Source organism: Schistocerca americana, chromosome X (genome assembly GCF_021461395.2).
Source record: "Schistocerca americana isolate TAMUIC-IGC-003095 chromosome X, iqSchAmer2.1, whole genome shotgun sequence".
Classification (NCBI taxonomy): Eukaryota; Metazoa; Arthropoda; class Insecta; order Orthoptera; family Acrididae; genus Schistocerca; species Schistocerca americana.
The window spans coordinates 719,197,438-719,221,401 of NC_060130.1; the positions used below are offsets into that span (position 1 = coordinate 719,197,438).

Below are 23,964 nucleotides of genomic sequence, written 5' to 3' on the forward strand. Positions count from 1 at the left end.
TATGTCAACTTACTCATTTGTCTCTCCCCAAGATTTGCAATGATTCTAAGCACAAATGTGGGTGAACTAAGTTGTTTTAGGAGTTCCAAAATGTGTTTTTTCGAATTTAAATTCTCATCAATATCAACCCCTAAGAATTTTGAAGTTTCCACCCTGTGTAGTATTTCCTCACCATGTGTTACACTTATCATTGGTATAGTACCTCTAGATGTCCAGAACTGAATGTGTTGGATCTTTTAAGTGAGGTTGAGACCATTCACAGAAAACTTTTTTTTACCATTTCTTATGTTTCTGTGTGTATGCTTGGATTCCTTACAATACTAGTGTCATCTGAAAAAGAATTAATTGTGCTTCTTGTATACTAGAGGGCAGTTCGTTTACATGTATGAGGAACAGTAGTGGACCTAAGACTGAACCTTGAGGAACCCCATACGATTCCTCCATGGACTGTATTGCATGAATTACAGAGTATAACTCTCTGCATTCTTTTGGTTAGATATGACATTACCTGTTGGCTGGCTATAAATGCAATCCCAAAAAATGATGCATCTAGGAGAATACTGTGATTCACACCGTCAGATACCTTAGAGAGGTCGCAGAAACTACCATCTGGTTATTAATTAATGCTTGTAAAATCTGGCGAGTGACGGTGTAAATAGCATTCTCAGTAGACCAAACCTTCTGGAACCTGAACCATGATTTTCTAAGGATACTATTGTTGCTAAGGTGACGTACTATTCTAAAATACATCACTTTCTCAGAAGTTTTGGAGAATGATGTCAGCAGTGAAACAAGTTGGTAATTATTGACATCTCTCATATAATCTTTCTAAAAGAAGGGTTGAACAAAGGCGTATTTAAATCTCGCTCGAAAAATGCCTTGAATTAGTGATGGATTACGTTTTTCAGATAAGACTGTGGTTATTACATGGGTACAAATTTTTAGTACTCTATTGGAAACACCATGAGCTTTTATTTTTGAGAGACTGTATAATTTTCATAATTTCAGGAGGAGGAGTTGGTGATACATTCATATGATTGAATTTTATGGAAGTTACATTTTCAACACACTGTTGTGATTTTTGCTAATGAACTGTTTGCCCCTATGCTTTCTACTATATTTAAGAAATGATTATTAAATGCATTTTCTACCTGTGACTCAGTGTACTTTTCAATTCCCAGCAGTGTGCTCGGAACCACAGTAGTGCATGTGTACACTAAGCAGTGGAGTGCTGCCTCAGCAGAAGAATTGTGGCCAGTGAGACGACATTACTCATGTGAGGAAGGCATCCCTGACTGCCAGTAAGCTTACACAGTGGCAGCCATGATGAGCAGGTCAGGTGCACAGATGACCTAGGCTGAACCCAGAACCTCGGAGTCATCCAGAGTGCTATACGAAGACACTCGAGAGGAGATCATCACTCAGTCGCACCAGCTTGTAACCTGTTATGATTATTTCCGGTAGTGGGTTCTAGACCGTTGGATAGCTGATGACGCTGTTTGGTGAAGTTGAAGCTGCTCGGTCCCACATTGGACTGACGACTAGCATGGTGACTGTCTCAGTATTAGTTACTGCCATGAGTCATGAAACTAGTAATAATACAAATACTGCTAAAGACTGAATGACAAGTATTTGTAGTTGCTCTGGCTGTGGAAATGCAATGTTGCACCACAGAATGTGGAAACCTAGTCCACCACAAGAGAGAGTGTGATATTCCAGTGTGTTGTGCCAGTAGCATTCTAGCACTCTGGAGCAGGATTTTGTAGGCAGTTTGGTTGCACAGCCCTTGTTGGGTTGTGAAGTCTGATCTGTGGTTGCTGCCACAACAGCAACTACATTATCATCATTCAGTTACAGCATAAGATTACTGACTGAGTCTTCAGTTGTAGGTGAAACTTAAATCACACTCCCCAGTCGGCATTGCTGCCGTATTGCATACACTTATCAGAGATTTTCTTGGAAATTAGGGATCTTATGTTTTATGTTTTGAAAAACAGTAACTTTGTTTTAAATCCAGAGATGTATTTCTTGCTGGAGTGCTCGGGTGCCAATTTTGGGACACCTTGTTTCCTAAGTCACCTCAAAGGTCAGAGGAAGGCAAGTGCATGTCATATCCTGCAACAGGCTGTTCCAGCACTACCACATGGGGCATGGGCACCCCCAAGTGTTTTTCAGATTGCCCGCAAGAAGGTGCAGGTTGGGTTGGCTACCCACCAGATAGCCGTGTAGCATGCGTTCCACTTGTGTGTGTGACACGTATTCACCCCTGCCTATGAGTGCTCTGCCTGGCAGTATGGTTGTGTAGGCTATGGCCTGGCTGCCTGATTGCCCATTTGTTGACTAAGTGTTATACAGGTGCTTGAGCTGGAACAGCCTTTTCTATATGACCATGTCTAGTAATTCACTCCCTTTCTACATCAATATGAGACCAGGTATAGATAACATTATGTGCTACTTACAGTTTGAAAATGTATGAAAAAAAACACCATTTATATGTCTGTAAAGTTTCTAAATAAAATATAGTACTGAAAACACAACAGACACCAGAAGTACTAAACCAGACCAGAAAATCTAAAAAATAAATGCTGTTGTAGTCTAGAAGATTTTTTGTGTGATTATTATGTATCTGCACAAATGCCTTTATGTTTAAATATAAGAGCCTTTAATGTGAGAATAAAAAACAGATTGAATTTGATTCCAAATTCCAGTACCTGCCCATGATCATTGTTTCAGTCTTGACATCTGGAATAAGGAAAAAAAGGACACACACACACACACACACACACACACACACACACACACACACACAGAGAGAGAGAGAGAGAGAGAGAGAGAGAGAGAGAGAGAGAGAGAGAGAGAGAGTGTTGGTGTACATATATCATAAATAATTAAAGCTTCAGTCCAAAATGGATGAATTCATAGTGCTTAACTGAAAATATATGGGCGTTAGTATTCTGCATTGTACATTTTCATAATTGGGCTGTCAAATATGATACTTATACTAGATGGTTAAAAAGAAATCTGTGAAAGTTGTGAATTGTGTAAGAGACTTCAGAAACAAGCAGTACATGTCCAACATCTTCATGTTGCAAATGAGTAGTGTATAACTGATTTAAAAATTGGCACTGGGCACATTTTTCCAATGACATCTGATGCACGATCCAAAGGAGGGTGGCAGTGCAACCTGAGTAACTTGTGATATGATGCTGATGATAACTGTTGTACAACTTATAAAAATTATTCAGATGTTATAAATTTTTTATTTATTTTATTTAAACATCAAGCCCCGTAAGACCAAATTGAGGAGCAAATCTCCAAAGTCATAGAATGTGTCAGTACATGACATTAAAACATAAAATTAATAACAGATAAAAACAAATATTTATGAACATGATAAAAGTCAAGCCATAAGTTTAAGGAAACACAATCAACGATACAAGAATCAGCCTAATTTTTCAAGGAACTCCTTGAGAGAATAGGAGGAGTGACCCATCAGGCAACTCTTCAGTTTCGATTTGAAAGCGGGTGGATTACTGCTAAGATTTTTGAATTCTAGTCGTAACTTGTTGAAAATGGATGCACCAGTATACTGCACACTTTTCTGCACAAGAGTTAAGGAAGTCCGATCCAAATGCAGGTTTGATTTCTGACGAGTATTCTGAGTGAAAACTGCTTATTCCTGGGCATAAGCTATATTGTTAACAAGTAATGACAGTAAGAAATATATATTTTGAGAGCCCAATGTCAGACTTGTGAATAGGGGTTGACAAGAGGTTCGTGAACTTACACCACTTATTGCCCGAACCGCCTGTTTCTGAGCCAAAACTATCCTGAATGTCCTGACGTGTGCTTTCCACGACAGTTTGCTATCTATCTGAACACCTAGAAATTCGAGCTGTTCAGTTTCAATAATCATATGCGCATACTGTGAAATTAAAATGTCAGGATTTTTTGAATTGTGTGTTAGAAACTGTAAAAACTGGGTCTCACTGTGATTTAGCATTTGTTTGTTTTCTACAAGCCATGATCTTATGTCATGAACAGCATTATTTGAAACTGAGCAAATGTTCCACACAACATCCTTTGCTACCAGGCTAGTGTCATCAGAAAACAGAAACATTTTAGAGTTACCTGTAATGCTAGTGGGCATATCATTTATATAAATAAGGAACAGGAGTGGCCCCAACACTGATCCCTGGAGCACCCCCTACTTGACCATACCCCATGCAGACCCCACTTCACAGCCATTCTCGACACTGTGAATAATGATCTTTTGCTGTCTGTTGCTAAAGTAAGAGCTGAACCAATTGTGACCTACTCCCCGTATTCCGTAATGTCCAACTTCTGGAGCAATATTTTGTGATCAACACAAACAAACGTCTTAGTTAAATCAAAAAATATGCCTAGTGTTCAAAACCTTTTGTTTAACCCATCCAATACTGACAGAGAAAAGAGAATATAGCATTTTCAGTTATTAAATGACTTCTAAAGCCAAACTGTACATTTGATAGCAAAGGGTGTGATATAAAATGGTCAATTATCCTTACGTACAAAGCCTTTTCAATAACTTTAGCAAACGCTGATGGCATTGAAATAGGTCTCAAATTGTCTACATTATCCCTTTCTCCCTTTTTATAAAGTGGATTTACTACTGAGTACTTTAATCATTCATAAACTGACCATTCCTATGGGAAAAATTACAAATATGGCTAAATATTGGGCTAACATGTGCAGCACAGTACTTCAATATTCTGCTAGGCACTCCATCATATCCATGAGAGTACTTAGTCTTCAGTGATTTAATTATTGATTCAATCTCACCCGTGTCTGTATCACAGAGGAGTATTTCAGATATCAATCACGGAAAGGCATTTGCCAAGAGAGTTATGTGATTCCCTGTAGAAACTAAACTTTTGTTTAATTCACCAGCAATGCTCAGAAAATGGTTGTTAAATGCTGTACATATGATTGATTTATTAGTAACAGAAATATTTTTGCTACGAACTGACTATATCGTCGACCTTGTGCTGCTGCTGACCAGACGCTCCCTTCACAACTGACCATATGGTTTTATTTTATCTTGTGAATTGGTTATTCTATTTGCATACCACATGCGCTTTGCCTTCCTAATAACATTTTTAAGCACCTTACAGTTCTGTTTGTAATGAGCTACTGTAGCGTAATTGTGACCACTTCTAACATTTTGATATAATTCCCACTTTGTTCTACATGATATCCTTATCCCACTAGTCAGCCACTGAGCTGCCTACTACTGCTAGAACATTCTAATGGAAAGCAACTATCAAAGAGCATGAGAAATGTGTTAAGGAAAGCATTATATTTATCATCTTATGTTATTGGCACTATAAACAACCTGCCACTCTTGTTCCTTAACAAGGTTTAAAAAACTCTCTATTGCTGTTGGATTATCTTTCCTACATAGTTTGTAATTATATGTGACATTTGTTTGAGTACAAAAGCCTTTTAGAGTTAAAATTTGTGCATCATGGTCTGAAAGGCCATTCACCCTTTTACTAACAAAATGCCCATCTAGTAATGAAGAATGAATAAAAATATTGTCTATGGCTGTGCTACTGTTCCCCTGCACCCTAGTTGGGAAAAACATACTCTGCATCAGATCATGTGAATTTAGGAGATCTACCAACATCCTTTTTCTTGCGCCATCATATACAAAATTTATATTGAAGTCACCACATATAATTAATTTCTAGTACTTCCTATAAAATGAAACAAAAACCCTCTCTAGCTTGATCAGAAATGCTCTGAAGTCAGAGTTCGGGGACCTATAAAGAACAACAATTAGAAATTTAGTTTCACTAAATTCAACTGCCCCTGCACAACACTCAAATATCTGTTCAGTGCAATGCCATGATACATCTATGGACTCAAATGGAATACTGTTTTTTACGTATTGCTATTACTCTCTTCCTCATTTGTTTTCATTTTTAACAAAAGTGGAATATTCTTCAGTATGACATGATGCATTTTTGAATCTGTGTTGGTCTGTTTGCCGACTGACATTTACTCACTTGTGAGGGTTTCCTTAGAACCATGACCTGTTCTTAAGTGATATAGAATGCGGTTTAATATGGAGAAGCTGTTTAAAAGACAGGCTACTCTATGTGAGTCTGAATGGTGCATAAATCATTATTTCCTATTGCAAAGATGGTTCTTTATCATAGGTCTAACTAAAACTACTGAATAAAACATTCTTGTCTAAAATGTTTGTACTGTATTTCCATTGTAACAATACATGAACTTCTACCAAGTCCAACCTTACACACAGTTCTTGATTTAAAAACATGCACTTACTCATAGATTGTACTGTCATGTTCACTCACATATCACATTCTCTCATTAGTAGACAGCATAAGTAATTTCCAACGTTCAGTCTGAAGAACAGCAACTGTTAAGTCAGTAAATGGTTTGACAGTTCAACAGTAGTAATCCTTTTCAGTTTGATGGACCAGTACTTTATAGTTCAGTAATATTCAGTAATCTGAAGTTTGGAATAATGACTGCATAGCATGCCACTCAGAATTTTTTCAGCCCGTTTGAAGAAAGTCACAAAATTCTTTGTTTATGCCAGATCTCTCTGCTTCTTAACAAAAGTAAATTTCAACATTTTTACCAGAACATCTAAACATAGTTCCACACACTACTAGTAGTCCAGTCAGTGAAAGAAAATTAGGGGAAAAAATTATGGAGTTGCAAATTTTTGTACAATGGTTGGAGGTAGTGTCATGAACAACTCTCACTTTTTATTCCTCTTCTTGTATTCATGTCATAAACTACACAGTGCTTCACCTGCCTCAAATATTTCTATCAATTTTGCTATATATGCGACACACCATGTAAATTCCGGAGTCATATTGATAATCATTGTGTGTCAGAAGGCTGCAGCGATGCTAGCACTCCAAGCAGTTGATTTCTCCATGCAGTAAACATAAGACGAACACTTCCTTTGATCAAATCTAAGGTGAGACGCTAGATTTGGTCAAAGCAGATTTGACCAATGCCTCACTTTGACGAAGTTCCTTATTACCCTATCAGGTTTTATTATAGTCTAATATCAGCCATACCAGTTCACTTCATTTAACAATACATGCTAATTTAATATCATTAAACACTATTTTTATTAATCTAGGGGTTTTTCAGCCCTTGCAAGTGGGAACTATTAGTCTTAAAGACAAAATGAATGGCACATATTTTGTAGGAAATGTAATGTAGTTTCATTTTGCACTGAGAAATATTTTTGCTAGAGGCTTTAGTTTTTAGTTATTCAAGGAACACACAAAGTGGCCTTTAATACTCCCACCCCCATGATCACACCCCACTGGTCAGTATTTTTAGTATGTTGTATGGCACTCCCTCCAACCACTGTACAAAAATTTGTGACTGCACAAATTTTTTCCTCTAGTTTGGTCTTCGTTGATTGGACTATAAGCTGAATTAATACTCCTTGAGAGATGCATTTACAAATCTCCCTTTCCCCATAAGAACAGGTAAATGTTCTCTTTTTTGATTAACTGGGACATAATGTTGTCATAACTTTTTGCTGACAGCAAAATTTTCCTCTTCAAGCCATCCACAATTCCAAATTTAATCATTTTCCAAACTTTGTATTTTCCAAAAATCAAATAAACAAGAACAATTCTGTCTTTATTAGTTTTAAGGACAGAAGTAAAGATTTTGCTTCTAGGGTCCTTAAACTGGCTATGTTACATGAAACACATCCTCAGGAGGATTCAGAGGTGATCATCCACCCCCAGCAGAACTGCTGAGCTATGCCCCCCCCCCCCCCCCCACCATAAAACTACATTTCCAAAGAAGCATTTTTGAAGATTATTACTTTAGTGAACAATATTGATTATAATACTGCACACAACAAATTAAATGTATGATTATAGTTAATAAATTAAAAATTGTATAAACTTTCTGATAAATTGAAATTAAAACAAAATGTATATATCACTTTTTATAGCAGCTACTGTATATCGGCTTTAAGTATAATGAATAATAAAGGTTAAATTTTATTTGCTCTTCATAAATTATAAGCAGTGCATAAATTATTTTAGAGAAAGCAGTGAAAAAGGGCTATAAATAGCAATTGAGAAAATATCCGTTTCCAGAAGCTATGCTCTATTATAATTTTACTTTACATTTCCATGGTTTGAGTGAAACAAACTCATTGCTTATGTCATAGAAGTCAATTTTAAATTGTGTTTCATTCTATAGACAGTTTAGAGTACTTTCAGTAGTACTCGACCTTCAGTAGTTTGTGTATCATGTTTAATTGTTCTGAAACTGTGTTCAGAAGATGCTCAGTCACTGGCATTTCCATAAATATCTCAAAGTTATTCCGCTGTTCAGATAAGCAGGTCTTAACCCATCCATTATAAAAAGAAAGGTTTATTTGTATCATCACCCACCTACCGAACTTTAAGACCCCCACAATATCACAACGAAGTAGTAACAAGAACTCCATTGTTGAGCATAAGCAAGTTATCTGAACCAACCGTACTGTTGCCACATAATCATGTTGGTGGTAGATGTGTGTTAGGTAATAATCATTTCTCTCTGATGCTTCTTAAATTAAATGACTGTAGAAATGACTCTTCGACAACGTGGCATGTTCACAGTTGCAGGCTGAGGGAAAACCTTCTTCATGTAGGCAAAAGATAGGAACACAAAGGCTAGTTCTCCTGGTTAATTCTGAAATCACCGTCCCACCCCCTATCCCCCAGCACTCTGCCCAGTCAATTTTTGCACCCCTTGGTGTGACCCCATCTTGCCACCCCCCTCAGTAAGGCCTTGCACATCCTACCATACGTGTCTCTCTCTGCTTGATTACACAGTATGTTTCACATAATCATTGTTCGTAAATTGTAATGAATTTCAAAATTCATATGCTACGTACATGATGCATTCAACCTGAATGCACTCTGACAGCGTAAAAAATGAAAATAATGTCAAACGACTGAATAAAGTAATTAGTATATGAAAAGTGAAACATTACATAACTTCTATGAGCAAAATACTGTCTAGTTATCTACTCAGTAAGTCTTCATATAAAATGTTTACCAAAACATATTAAAATGTCAGAACATTACCATTAATGAGAAATTACAGAATTGTTGTTTTTAGGTAATTTTTCATATTTCCACAAACATTAAGTATGCAACTAAACTAGTAACGTCATTTAAACACTGTTATTCTGAAAGGCTTTATAAAGTTTCACCTTGATATGAATTCCCATGTGGGTTTGTAATTTAAACAATCTGCTCAGTGAATGCACGCAACTCGATCTGCAACCAGCAAGTGAGCACAGAGATGACATATGACATCTCTTGTAGACCACTGAGCCACTTAACAACAGCAAGAAGATTCTTTACAACTTCCTGATCATCAATACATATCACTACACCACAATATTGCTATATACTTATTAAGAAATAGAGCTTGGGTGGTGGTATTTCAACATAAATTTTACACAGTGGATCAATATCTCACTAGATTACTATTTTTTTATTTCCTGTCATTTGTAGAATTGTGTATTTTTGCACTTACTAAATTTTTATTTACAGAGAGAGGAAAAATCAGAAAAACCAGAGAGTGCTGTGCCAAAAATTACATTTAAACTTGGGTCAGGATCTTCATGTCCTCCGTCACCTGATGAAAGTCAACACAGGAAGATGTAAGTAAGCAAGTCTTTAGTGATTTAATCATTTTCAACATTATTATTTGCAGGTGGCTCCAAAAACTGTATGTAAAATATGTTGTCCATTTTTATTGTCGCTTTTAGTTGGACCTTGTAGGTAAAATGCCATTTTCCCCATAACTTTTTCTCATACATTAAACTGCTATGAAGTATAATAGTATAATTACCAAAAATTTGTTAATTTTGGATTGTAACGTGGTCACATTGAAATATTTTGTGGGAGGATGAGACTGATTATCTCTCTTTATCGGTCCCATCTTCCTCCACCCCACTCCCCCTCCATCTTCCAACCACCTAGCCCCACCCTCAATACATGGTGTACTTAAAAGATCCTGGACGGATGAAACAGAGACTTAAAAAAAGGCAGCTTGGGTGAACTGATAACAGGAAGCTCAAGGTCGACAGAAATGGAAGAACCTGTAGTGATCTCGTGTTGTTGTCCAACTCAAAGAGGCCACATCACCAAGTGATCAAATTGACTGATGGTGATGACGATGATGATGGATCTGGCTTTACTTGTAACTGTCAGTACTACCTGTCAATGTGAATTTATCTCCCTAACTGTCTGAAATCTATCCTTATATGCCGTCTCCCTCTACAATCAATTAAAGGGCTTTTGTGTATCTGAGCAGTAGTGACAGGCTTGTCTCAAACAGTCCTGCACTCTTTATCAATGTTTTTTCTTGATATGCTACTTTCGGTAAATTATTCTCAACTGAAATTGAGATTTCCTTAACATTTTTTAATTCATCAGTAATATATGTTGTCCACTTTTTCTCTATACTCTACACTTGGATTTCAGGGTGTCAATAATTCATCTGTGCAGGCGTAAGTTACATCGCTATTGGTCCACATTTCATTAATCGGTATTTTTGGCCAATTAATTTTGTCATTTTTGTATGACATTTCCTTCTCTCAGGGTGTGCTTCAGTAGATGCTTCAAAGATGTTTTTTATGGTTCAGTTTTTGAGATGTAGATGTTTTAATCACTCACGCACTTGTTTTTTTCGGTAATCCATTTGAACACAAACTTATTAGTTTTCTAAACTGCAGAAAAGGTGTCTTTCGTGGGATGCTGCATTATCAGAATCCAATCCACTGTATATTTCTGTTCTTTAATGTGAAGATTGTATTTTTGTGTTTGAGTGTGTTAGATTTTAGTATAATACATTAGCTTTCTCTGATCCTGTATATACAACGATTCAACACTTACAGCTGGTTTTAGTTTGTGGTCATGTGGTTTTTCCATATTATTACTAGTCACCATTGAAGGTTAGGTGTTTTTACTCTTATTTATTTATTTTTTCATTTGTCATTTAATACAATGAAAATAAGTAGCATAAAGAATGTATAAGTATGCTTTTGTGAGGAGAGGACAGGTGATTAGCCTTGGCCTATATGAAGGAGGCATCCTGGCATTTGCCTGAAATGATTTAGGGAAACCATAGAGAGAGAGAAAAAAAAAAACCCTCCATCCTCCCAAGTATGATGTCAATGTCTTGACAACTGCACTGCCCTATTCCGTATTGTACAATGTTCTTTGATTCACACACAGTTTGTTCCAGATAAATTATAATATGAAACATAGTTTTACTCTTCATCGCTGCACACACATGAACCATAGTTTTGCCCTTCATCGCTGAACTATGAACATACTACTAAATGCCTTGCACTAACTTCAGTGTACTCAGAAAACTGACTCCAGGCCTGTAAATGTGCAACTGTACCCCATGTACATCTTCATGTCCTTCCCACTCACCCCCCCCCCCCCTTTCTTGAAAAACTGAGTCAGCATCTCCTCATGATGAGTGAGGTGGTGAACTCTAGAGAATGAAAAGACATTACTATCATTTATTGTTGTTCTTGGCACATGATTTTCTTGTAACAGCATTAAATTGTAATCTTGTACTGTAAAATGTGACAGGGTTTGTAGTTATCCCCTTTCATTATCAACTACTATTCTTAGCCCAATAAGTAATCCTTAATTGTGTAGTATGCATTTCTAATAAAGTATGTTTTAGCTGAATTTTTAAATAGATGTGTTTATCAATCTTTTTCAACTTATTGGGCAATTTATTAAACAATTTTACTCATTGGTAAAAAATATTGTTTTGAGTTTTTTATGGTTTTTTTTTTTTTGGTAAATGTAAGTCTAAAATAGCTCTTGTTTCATGGTTATGTATTTTGAACTATTAGCAAAATACTTAGTAATGTTCTCCTTCATATACACAACATACTCTCAGATGTACTCACTGGTTCAATAAGGAGACCCAGATTTTTAAACAGTTCTTTTCAATGAGCCCAACTGCTACTTCTAGTATTACTTTTACGGCGCTTTCCTGTGGTTTCAAAATTGTGTCCATATCTGTGCCTTTTATCCCGGAAAAGAATCCTATAGCTAAGATTTCAGTGTATGTAGGAATAGTATGTCACCACAAGACATTGGCTGTTACAAACTGGTGATAGAATCCTAAGAGCGTAACATGTTGAATAGTTCTTTTTTCTGGTATCTTTGTGTGTTCAGTCAGTGTTAATCAGCAATCAGTATTCATCCTTAAAAACTATGTCATTTACATAAATTTATCACCTATGCTTAATTCTTCAAAGTTGTTTTCCCTCTCTCTACTGAAGTGAATACTGTTTGTTTTACTTTATGTCCAATTGTAAATATCCTTGAGGGTTTCTTGTGCCTTCTCGATTAGGAATCCTGGTGTTTTATCAACAATTATGATATTGCTGTCATCAGCACAGAAATTTTTCTCCATGTCATACACAGCTTGGAAAATCGTTGATATGCATATTTAGAACGGAACTGTGTCCGATACGCTACCCTGAGGCACACCTATGTTTATGTGTTTCTTGTGTGAACTCTGTTACAAAAAACCCCCTTCATTAGATGTGTGAATTATCTCTACCATTTGCACCCTGATCTTCAGGTAAGGCTGCAACCACTCATTTATTATTCCTCTTACATGTAGTGCTTCTTTTTATGGAAAACTGTGCCAAAAGCTTTGGACAAGAGGAAGAATATGCCTGTAACACAGTCAAGAGCTTCACGTACCTCTTTTTTGTGAACTCTGTTGTGGCTGATATTGTACTTCTCCCACTTTGGTAGAAAAACTGTGCTTCATGAAAATGGTTTTATTTATTCATGGAACTCATTAGCCTCTCTTTAATGACTGATTCAGTTATTTTTTAAAATAAAGACAGTATTGAAACTGTCTCAGGGTTTTCGATACTCCCTGCATTACCTTTCTGTGGTAAAACCATAACTTGTACATATTTTAGGTACTCTGGAAAAGTACCTGAACTGAATGACTTGTTTATTATTTTTGTTAATAAGTCTTGTATGCTATCTGTGCACACCTCCAGAACAGGTACTGGAACCTCGTCCATGCCTGTTAACTTCTTATTTTTTAATTCTGTATTGTCTTTCTGACTTGAAGTTCTGTTGTGAAAGCAACATTCTGCTTGCAGTGTAATTCATTGTGGGTGCTACATGTGCTTTAGGCTGCAACTTCTTGCCAATACCAGAAAAATAGTCATTTACAAAATTTGCCAATTCCTGTCAATTCTCTATTGTTCTACCCAATCTTGTATGTTATTGTATTTGTGTCTGCCTGTTCCATTTTCATGTTTTGTGATGTCCCACACTACTCTGCTTTTATTTTCTGCATTATACACTCCTGGAAATGGAAAAAAGAACACATTGACACCGGTGTGTCAGACCCACCATACTTGCTCCGGACACTGCGAGAGGGCTGTACAAGCAATGATCACACGCACGGCACAGCGGACACACCAGGAACCGCGGTGTTGGCCGTCGAATGGCGCTAGCTGCGCAGCATTTGTGCACCGCCGCCGTCAGTGTCAGCCAGTTTGCCGTGGCATACGGAGCTCCATCGCAGTCTTTAACACTGGTAGCATGCCGCGACAGCGTGGACGTGAACCGTATGTGCAGTTGACGGACTTTGAGCGAGGGCGTATAGTGGGCATGCGGGAGGCCGGGTGGACGTACCGCCGAATTGCTCAACACGTGGGGCGTGAGGTCTCCACAGTACATCGATGTTGTCGCCAGTGGTCGGCGGAAGGTGCACGTGCCCGTCGACCTGGGACCGGACCGCAGCGACGCACGGATGCACGCCAAGACCGTAGGATCCTACGCAGTGCCGTAGGGGACCGCACCGCCACTTCCCAGCAAATTAGGGACACTGTTGCTCCTGGGGTATCGCCGAGGACCATTCGCAACCGTCTCCATGAAGCTGGGCTACGGTCCCGCACACTGTTAGGCCGTCTTCCGCTCACGCCCCAACATCGTGCAGCCCGCCTCCAGTGGTGTCGCGACAGGCGTGAATGGAGGGACGAATGGAGACGTGTCGTCTTCAGCGATGAGAGTCGCTTCTGCCTTGGTGCCAATGATGGTCGTATGCGTGTTTGGCGCCGTGCAGGTGAGCGCCACAATCAGGACTGGATACGACCGAGGCACACAGGGCCAACACCCGGCATCATGGTGTGGGGAGCGATCTCCTACACTGGCCGTACACCACTGGTGAACGTCGAGGGGACACTGAATAGTGCACGGTACATCCAAACCGTCATCGAACCCATCGTTCTACCATTCCTAGACCGGCAAGGGAACTTGCTGTTCCAACAGGACAATCCACGTCCGCATGTATCCCGTGCCACCCAATGTGCTCTAGAAGGTGTAAGTCAACTACCCTGGCCAGCAAGATCTCCGGATCTGTCCCCCATTGAGCATGTTTGGGACTGGATGAAGCGTCGTCTCACGCGGTCTGCACGTCCAGCACGAACGTTGGTCCAACTGAGGCGCCAGGTGGAAATGGCATGGCAAGCCGTTCCACAGGACTACATCCAGCATCTCTACGATCGTCTCCATGGGAGAATAGCAGCCTGCATTGCTGCGAAAGGTGGATATACACTGTACTAGTGCCGACATTGTGCATGCTCTGTTGCCTGTGTCTATGTGCCTGTGGTTCTGTCAGTGTGATCATGTGATGTATCTGACCCCAGGAATGTGTCAATAAAGTTTCCCCTTCCTGGGACAATGAATTCACGGTGTTCTTATTTCAATTTCCAGGAGTGTATATTATTTTGTCACTGGATAATTTTTTTGCAACAGGCAGTACCCTCCTGCATATTTTTTTTATAACTGTGATAGCACCGAGGGACAGCATCTACATTGTTTTCCATACACACTTCATCAGCTTCATTTAACAGAGAATTTTCTGTTACACTTACGTTTTGAATATTGCCCACTCTCTTTCACATGAATGTTCCGACTTATCATTATAATCACTGCTGTGACTGTAACACATTAGTCACTGTGAATGAATTTATTTAACTCAGAAAAACACTGCGTTTTCACACTCTTTGAAACAGTTACATGATATGCAGAAACATAACTGAAAATTAAAGTTCACAGGTCAGTAGTGCAAGTCATCTTATGTTCCTCATGAATAGTCAGCAGAATTAACCTCTTCCTTTTCTTGTATGTAAGTGAAATGCAATTCAGAAACTTAATTTCATCCATAATTCACATTTGTGGACATGACACAGACGTTACAGCAATCAAATATTTGTGTTTTATTATGTTACACAATGCTTTTAGGCCCCTGTACATTCATCATCTGGTGTACTTCATTTCTTACATAAGTTCTCTATCTCTCAAGTAATGGAGACTGTGGAAATTTATTTTCTAGAGAAGTAGTGAGGAACATTCCTTGACTTTATTTTGGAATGTAATGTTGACAACTGCACTTCATTTCAACCCGTGACTTCACTCAAAGCTCTCTGTTTACATCGCCATTTGAAAGAACAAGAAATCTTTTGTAAAAATCTAATTACACCTGACAAAGAACTCATGTGGGCCAAAGTACAATGTGTAACATAAAAAAACAAATATTTGTAACTGAAGGCATTGATTGTTATACTTCCTGTTTATTTATTGATTTAACAAAAAGTCTGATAGGTTAGCTGGTCATTAACTTCAGGAGATGCAACTTCAAGTTGAATCAATGAAAGCCATAAATAAATAAAAACGGCATCTTCCAACCTTAGGTTCCTTCTTCGTAGGGAGAAAAGAGGAACAAAATTGAGAGTGGTCATAAGAAAAGGGAGGTGAGCAAGTAACCCAGAATGCAAGTTAAGAGGGATCTACGAGGTAAATGTAACAGCAGAGACAAATATGAAGAAAATTGCATTAGACTCTTCATTATTGGGCGGGGTGGGGATGGGGGGGAGGGGAGGAGAGGGGGAACCTCATAATGGCAGATAAGTAAGTATTGTTACCAGCCTGAGCACAGTGAAGGGATAGAAGAACAACAAAAAATGACTGATATAGAACAAGAAAAAAGAACTAAAAGATAAAAAGTAATAAAGTAGAATAAAGTGAAAATGCAGTATAACAGGTTAAGAAATTGTAATTGGAGAATAAGGAGAAAAGAAGGAAGAAAAAATACAAGAGGGGGAGGGAGACCTGTGTAAGACTGAGTTAAGGAGGGTGGTGGGATGTTGCAGTGCATCACAGGGGAGTGAAATATAATAATTTGTTTGAAACTAACAAAGGTTTCGATGTGAGCCTCATCACATGAAGGTCAGTATATAGACATGTAGCTTAGGATTTTGATGTGGAATAAGTAGATTTAAGGTGGGAATGCCTGTTGCATATAACGGATAAAAAGTTAGTGTGGGCCAGTTCCATCATGTTCCCGTAGCTGTCACCATAATTTACTTTTAAATCTGTCTGTAAGAAGGAAGAAGTTATGGGTAATAATGACATCATTTTCAGTTTCCTGATAGTGTGACAAAGAACAATGGCTTTGGAAGACTTTAAGGTAGGTGTTGGGAGAACTATGAAAGGTACTGATGAAGTTTTTTTATCGCCTCAGAAAATAGAGTTACATAATTAATTCTTCATTTTTTGCAGGTACATGTCTTCAGTTGTGGTACACATTGAAATCTCTGCACCACAGAACTTAGCACACTGCTAGAGGCTAACAAATAGTAAAAGCAATAAAATATAATAATAATAAGTTTACATTAATGCTTAGTACATTGCTTGAACATAACAAACAAGAATTATGATTAACATGATATAAAATCGAAGTTTGCACTCATCATTATCGATATTTTACATAACACTACAGATTGTGAACAGAAATCTGCAGACTATGGCTATGTGAGCATGTAATCAAGAGGAATGCTGTTTCTTTCGATTGTTTCCAACTACATTCAGGACAGTTAGTCATCCTACTATGCTTTTCTTAGTAGAGGTTCTTTCCTTATCTGCCTTGCTTTACTCGATGTTCTGTGGTTTGGTTATGCTACCTGTGAACTCAGTTTTGCTGTTGACAAAAGATATGGCCAATCTTCTGTGAATGGGTGCCTTTACCTGGCTAGAATTTTGCTCCGCCAGTCAGCCCACAAGCCCATTCATGTGGGCTAGTCCTTAAATGGAGCAACTAAAAAGCATTCTGTGAAATTTTCTTGAATTCCTGGTCATTTGTTGACTTTTTAGCTACTTTGTTTTTCAAAAATTAGCTACAAAACTTTGGAAATTGATATGTACATCTCTATATACAACCTCTGGCCCTTATGCAAGCAGTTATTCAGCTTGGAATTGATAGACAGAGTTTTTGGATGTCCTCCTGAGGGATATCCTGCCAAATTCAGTCTAATTGACGTGTAAGAATGTCAAAATCTCAAGCTTGTTGGATGACACTGCCAATAATACTCCAAATATTATCAGTTGGGGAGGGATCCATCAACCTTGCTGGCCAAGGTAGGATTTGGCAAGCATGATGACAAGCAGCAGAAATTCTTGCCTTGTGCAATGGGCATTATCTTACTGATATGTGGGCCCAAGGAGGCTTACCATGAAGGACAATAAAACAGGGTGTAGAATGCCACTGTGTTGTATCCAATTTGCTGTCGGGCTCATCTCCAGACATGTCTTTGACCTGGAATCTCATTGATTGGAATAGGATTGTCTTCAGTAATGAATCCTGCTTCAAGTTGAGCCCAAATGACCAGTGAAGACAAATCTGAAAATGTTCTGGACAGCTGTGAGGTACCAACCTGACTGTCACTCTCTATATGGCCTGACAACCAGGAATGACTATCTGAGGTGCCATTTCTTTTCATAACAAGACCCCTTTGGTTGTCATCCACAGCACCCTTACAGCACAGCAGTATGTCAACAATATTCTATTGCAAGCCACCCTGGGATTATATTTTAGCAAGATAATACCTGCCTGCACACAGCAAGAGTTTCTACTGCTTGCCTTTGTGCTTGACAAACCCCACATTGGCCAGCAAGGTCACTGGATCTCTCCTCAATTGAGAACTTTTGGAGCATTATGGGCAGGACCCTCTGACTAACTTGGGACCTTGACTATCTAAAGTGCCAATTTGGCAGAATTTGGATTGATATCCCTCAGGACAACATGCAACAACTTTATGAGGACCAACACATTATGGATTTGCTCAATTTGTGAAGCTACACTATTGACTTGCTCAATTTGTGAAGCTACACTATTGACTTGCTCAATTTGTGAAGCTCTTTCTCTTGAATAAGTCACGAAATTTTTTGTAATCATTTGTTTGTCTGTACATGTACAGTACATCTACCAATTTCTACCCCATTCAACTAATTGCTTTATGGTGCAAGTGTGTATATAAATTAAGATCGCTTCCTTATGTCTATCTCTATGTGCAGGCTAATCTCAGGAATTGCTATAAGGATTTTGATCTCTTTTTCGTTAGTAGACACACTGATTCATGTGGAAGGTTTGTGTAAGTAATTTATAAATATATTATAGAAATTGTTTGAAATACAACGAATTAAACTTAAGTTATAGAAACAATTCCATTGCCACCTAACTAACAGTCACCATAACTTGAGACTGCAGCAGTGCCTTGAGACAGCAAAAAGTGTGACCATATGCGGATCTGGTGTGATGGTCAAGTTGTAAAGCATTTGGACGGGAACAAAAAGGTTGTTGGACCCAGGCGGGGTAATTTTTTTCACTCTGCTGTTTAATCTAGCATTCATCACTAAGTGATGTAGAGGGTCATAGAAACAAAATATGGCTCATATTTCACAGTACACTGCAGCTCCCCTTTCCCCAGTTGTTGCCTAACATCGAAGCAATTCAGACGTGGGCGGCTAGATTTGTTATCAGTAGGTTCAAACAACACGTGAGTGTTACATAGATGCCTCACTAGCTCAAGTGGGAATCACTGGAGGGAAGGCAGAGACCCGGCATTTGAAGCTGACTGCCGAACGATCCTTCTACTGCCAATGTATATTGCATGTAAGAACCTTAAAGATAAGATACGAGAAATTAGGGCTCATAGGGAGGCATACAGACAGTTGTTCTTTCCTCAGAATATTTGCAAGTGGAACAGGAGGGGAAATGACAAGTAGTGCTACAGTTGCACTGATTGAATCCAAATTTATGATAATGCAGTGCTTGAACAGAAATGAAAGTCATTGAAGTGGGAGCTCCAGATGGTTAAGTGTTTCGAAAAACAAGCATTTTTGGCATGGATTGGTCGTTTATGATAACATAGTTTAGTGGCAGTGGTTGGTGCAGCGGAAAGAGTGCAGAATAATAATATAAGGACCATGGGGTTGAGTCCCTACGCAGAAACTTGTTTTTGAATTTCTTTATTTTCATTTTAGTATTACTTACACTGCAAATAAACCAGAATAATGCTCGATATATTGCATTTATCATGATCTTCATAAAATGCATGAAAAGGTGAAACAAAAGAAAATTGGGATTGCAAATAATTTCCAAGAAAGAATTGTACTAACAGCATCCACAAGGATCCAGCAAATAAGTTTACAAGAGGGTACTGTAATTAAAGTGTATAGGACTTACATTAGACTCATTTTCACCTCTGAGCAGCCCTCAGCAGTTGTATGCAAACAAGTTCCCCTGTTTTAACGTGTAAATCATCAACTGTAAAATAATAAAAGAATCATTTTTGTATACAGATTTCTCACACACATATTACAATCTCTTCCTGCAAATTTATTTGCAATCCCAAATTTTCCTTCGCCTTTCCTTTTCATGCCTGTTAATTTAATAAATGCATTGTTTATTTTCAGTTTAAATAATGTAAAAATTGAAAACAAAAAAATGTAGTTTCCACATAAGGACTCCAACCCATTGCCCGCGTATTATGTCTGTACTCGACCTGGTGCGCCAAGTGCTGCATTAAAAGTATGCTAATATAAATGGCTCATGTCTCATCCAATTTGTGCCATAAATGCTTGGCCATCTGGAGCTCTCACTTCTGTCACTTTTATTCTTGGCCAAGCCCTGTATACACCGTAAATTTAGGCAAAATCGGTGATGATGAGCAGGCCCGGTCCCCTTGTAAGTGACATTCACTTGATTGCAACCACTTCAGAACAGTTGCATAGTGAAAAAAAACATAGAGTCCGAAACCTGTGGTTTTCAATTATGTGTGCATAAAATAAAACGTGACATGGGATGCAGCTGTACTTCATTCCTGTATTTATTTAGTTTTGCAACAGCACAGCAGATGACTCAGCTTTCAGCTTTGTGTTTCCTTGAGTCAATCATACGTGCAAACATGATTCTCTGCGTGATGGGGCGAAAGATATTATTTGTTTGGGCTCTTTCAAAATATACAGAAGGCTGGTAAATGAATCTCCAGTGCCAAGAAAGAGATGGGCATGATCTTCATGAATGGGATTCGGAAATTCCTTGAGAATGAATACAGATGATCTCGAAATACTTCTACAGACGGTTGAGGCATGCAGTTTAAAATATAATAGCAATTTCAGACAACCAATTGCTGCATCTCCCCAGTCACAATTCACACTTGTAATTTTCTACAAATTCTTCAAACAATTGCCAGTGAGTTATTCATTTTTGAAGTATTGTAATAAATGTGACCAATAAAGAAAAGATAACTACTTCATCATCACTCTGTTTTGTGAGACTTATGACCTGAAATAATACAATATTTTTAACCAATAGTTTCCCTGTAATTGTTTGAGAACAAACACATAGAAGAAAAGAAAAAGTAAATCCAAAATATGTGGTGATTTATTTTTTATTCTACGAGTAAAATGTTTTCCAAAAAACTACTTCAGTAACCTCAGCAACTTTGCTTTGTTCACATACCGTATGTCTTTTCAGCAGCACAGCAGATGACTCAACTTTCTGCTTTCTACCTTTCTTGAATCAAATGTAGATGTGGACACAGTTCTTTACATGGCATGGCGAAGAAGCCTGCCATAAAGAGTCTCAACAGTGCATCACAGTGCTGTCCCCCCTCCCCCCCCCCCCCCCCCCACCTCAACCAGCCTTCGATACATCTTGAATCATTCACACACACATACATCCATGATTCACATGCTATATTTACATTGACTGTAAACATATTACTAACATTATGATGTGCTCCTGTCATTGCTATGAGATGTCACCTTAAGCACCAAATCAATATGGAACACACAACATTCATGCCTCCTGACAACTTCGTGGTGCATGCTGCTTACATTCCGTAAACTATACACTGTTCAAAAGGATTAGTGGAATGCTTGTATCGACATCAAATATGTTAAATTTAGTTTGGTACAGGCGGTACCTGTGGTCTTGTTGCACGACTTAAGATCTTCGCTTTCAATGTTGGCAGCAGTTAAAATCATATGCCATCTGTTGGCAGTATTATGCAGTATAGTGCCAGGTGACACCTCAGAACGAAGTGAGTACCAGTGTCCCAGTGTTTTTTAGTGAGGTACATGAGGCACTTGTCATTAGTGGACATTGTATTCAACCAAGCACATGCAATGCAACATCTTAATGCTGTGCAAGTTGTAAGAGTGGTCTGTTCTGCATGATGATCTCAGAAGGGCCACAGGGGCCGCTGTGTTCAATCAGAGTATAATGAGAAGGTTATGAGAAAGGACCTTACGTCCCAGACATCCTGTTCTAGTTCCCTGCGTGATGTGACAACTTGCAGCTCACATTCAGTTCTTCCATTCCCATGTCATCTGACAACTTTGTCACTGGTGAAATGTGTTATTCACAGAGGAGTCCAGATATCCTCTGATGCAAGGTAATGGCTGTATTTGTGTGTGACGCACCATGGTGAGTGGTACCTGCCAAATGTTGTCCAGGAAACTGATAGACCTCCAAGGTTCTGTGATGTGGGGATGCTTCAGTGTGACCCTGAATTCCTTTTAATGGCAGGGACTACATGACAGGCGTCAGCAGGGATGTCTTGTGAAGCCTGTATGTTGAAGTAATGGAATGGTTGGCAGTGAGTACTAACCTAAACTCCATCATGCATATGTGGGACATGCTTGACAGACATGTTCAGGGTCATCCTGTTCCATCAAAGACTCTCCAAGAACTCTCATTGGAGAATGGAAGTCAATCTACAGGGTGACCTCCGCGTGCTACTAGGTGTCCAGTGATAAATGCTCACAGAAGGCATACATGTTATTGAAACTCTCAAAGTCCAATGAAAAGTACTCTGGATGACGGAATGAATGATTGTGTCCACTTTGTTTTCTACACCTATTGGACATTTCAGTTCTGTTTATGCAAACGATTGATAATGTAACGATGTTTGTTTGCATACTTGATTTCTGAGAGGTAAAGGTATAATTTGGTAATGTATCCGGTCCTCAGTTATTGCTCAATGGAGTATGGTAGATGCCCACAGTCATGTCCCCCTAATTCTTTTGAGCTTATGAATTGATGATATTCACTTCCTTAATATTATTCTCTGTATTTTATTTGTGGCACCAAACAAAATACACCATGCCAGTCAAGTTATCTCGGTGTAGATACTTAATGCTATCCATGTGAAGCAGGGCGTGGTCACTAATAAAAATGCAAACACTTGTAGTAAAGCAACCCTGGGGAGGGGAGGATCATGACATTGCCTCCCTCTTGAATCTGTGGCTGGCTGTAGGAACCAAAACAAAAGACTTGAGAAAACAAGATATCACTTCGAGAGAGAAAAAAAAAACCATGACTTATTATTATTGTTGTTGCTGTTGTTTTTAATGCTAACAACAAACTGAAAGATAATTTCAATTGGAAGTAATGGCTTATTTGAAAAAAAAAAGCACTATTAATTTCTGTAACTGAAATATTGTTTACAGTATTAGCTTCGTAAACTACAGTGTAATTGTGAACAACAGATAATCATCAGTATTAAATAGGCAGTAGTTCTTTTATCATCATATAGAAAGGCTTTAGTTACCTGTGAGGCAAAAATTTTCTGGGTTGCACTTCACTGTGTTGTTGAGTAGTATAACTGGCTTTCAGTTAAGTCATCACTGTGACCCACTATGCACAGGCCTGGCTAAGTAACAATTAATATCTTATTCCTGTACTCGTTGGACTTACTGCAGTTGTTACCGGAGCTACAGAGTAACACTTGAAATACTCCAATTCTCTTTAGTCACTGTAATCTACACTAAGCATAATGCATAAAAACAAAATACCTCAAGTTTACTAGTTGACTGAAGATAATTATACATGAACCATGTGTTTGACATGGCTACCATTGTATCTAGTAACTTCTTCAATAAAAGAACTAGTATCTCTGATGAATTGTTGTTGACTCACATGTTCTGTAATTGTACTGTGTTTGCTTTTTCTTGTATGTGAATTTTTTGGGGAAGTTGTTTCTTTATAAACCTCTGATTAGTGGAGTAGTACCCCTTGCTGTAATTGAAGGATTTTTCACAAAACGTGCAGATCCCAGGAACCATAAACTACACACTAAACACTGTTAAGATGAAACTGCATTTTGGTTGAAAACCAAACAGTTGTAATAATATGTTTTTGTTCACAGGCAGCCCATTCAGTAGATGCCACTTACAGAAAGGTTAGGGATTACTCTCAATTAAATGCTGGTTTCAACATAATAAATATCGTGCTTATTAAGCTAAATGCCTTACTGTTGAAATAAATCTTGAATTATTTAGTGCACCCCTGTAGGCTACCATATGAAAAGCTCAAGAAATTTGTTGTGGTTGCACTGGATTTCTTTCTCTCTCTCTCTCTCTCTCTCTCTCTCTCTCTCTCTCTCTCTCTCTCTCTCTCATTTTATTTTATTTTTTGGTGTGTGTGTGTGTGTGGGGGGGGGGGGGGGTGGTATCTATGAGAACAAGGGTGAAAAACATCGTTTATGCTGTC

The 23,964-nt window shown here is 38.4% G+C and overlaps 1 protein-coding gene across 1 annotated transcript in view; it reads left to right on the plus strand.

Annotated features, from left to right (window-relative positions):
• Nucleotides 1-23,964, plus strand: part of LOC124554676 (transcription initiation factor TFIID subunit 3-like) — a 166,775-nt gene that overhangs the window by 36,690 nt on the left and 106,121 nt on the right. The window contains exon 2 of the mRNA XM_047128294.1: nt 9,609-9,718. Coding sequence (XP_046984250.1) covers nt 9,609-9,718 — 110 coding nt within the window. The remainder of the gene's footprint in view (nt 1-9,608; nt 9,719-23,964) is intronic.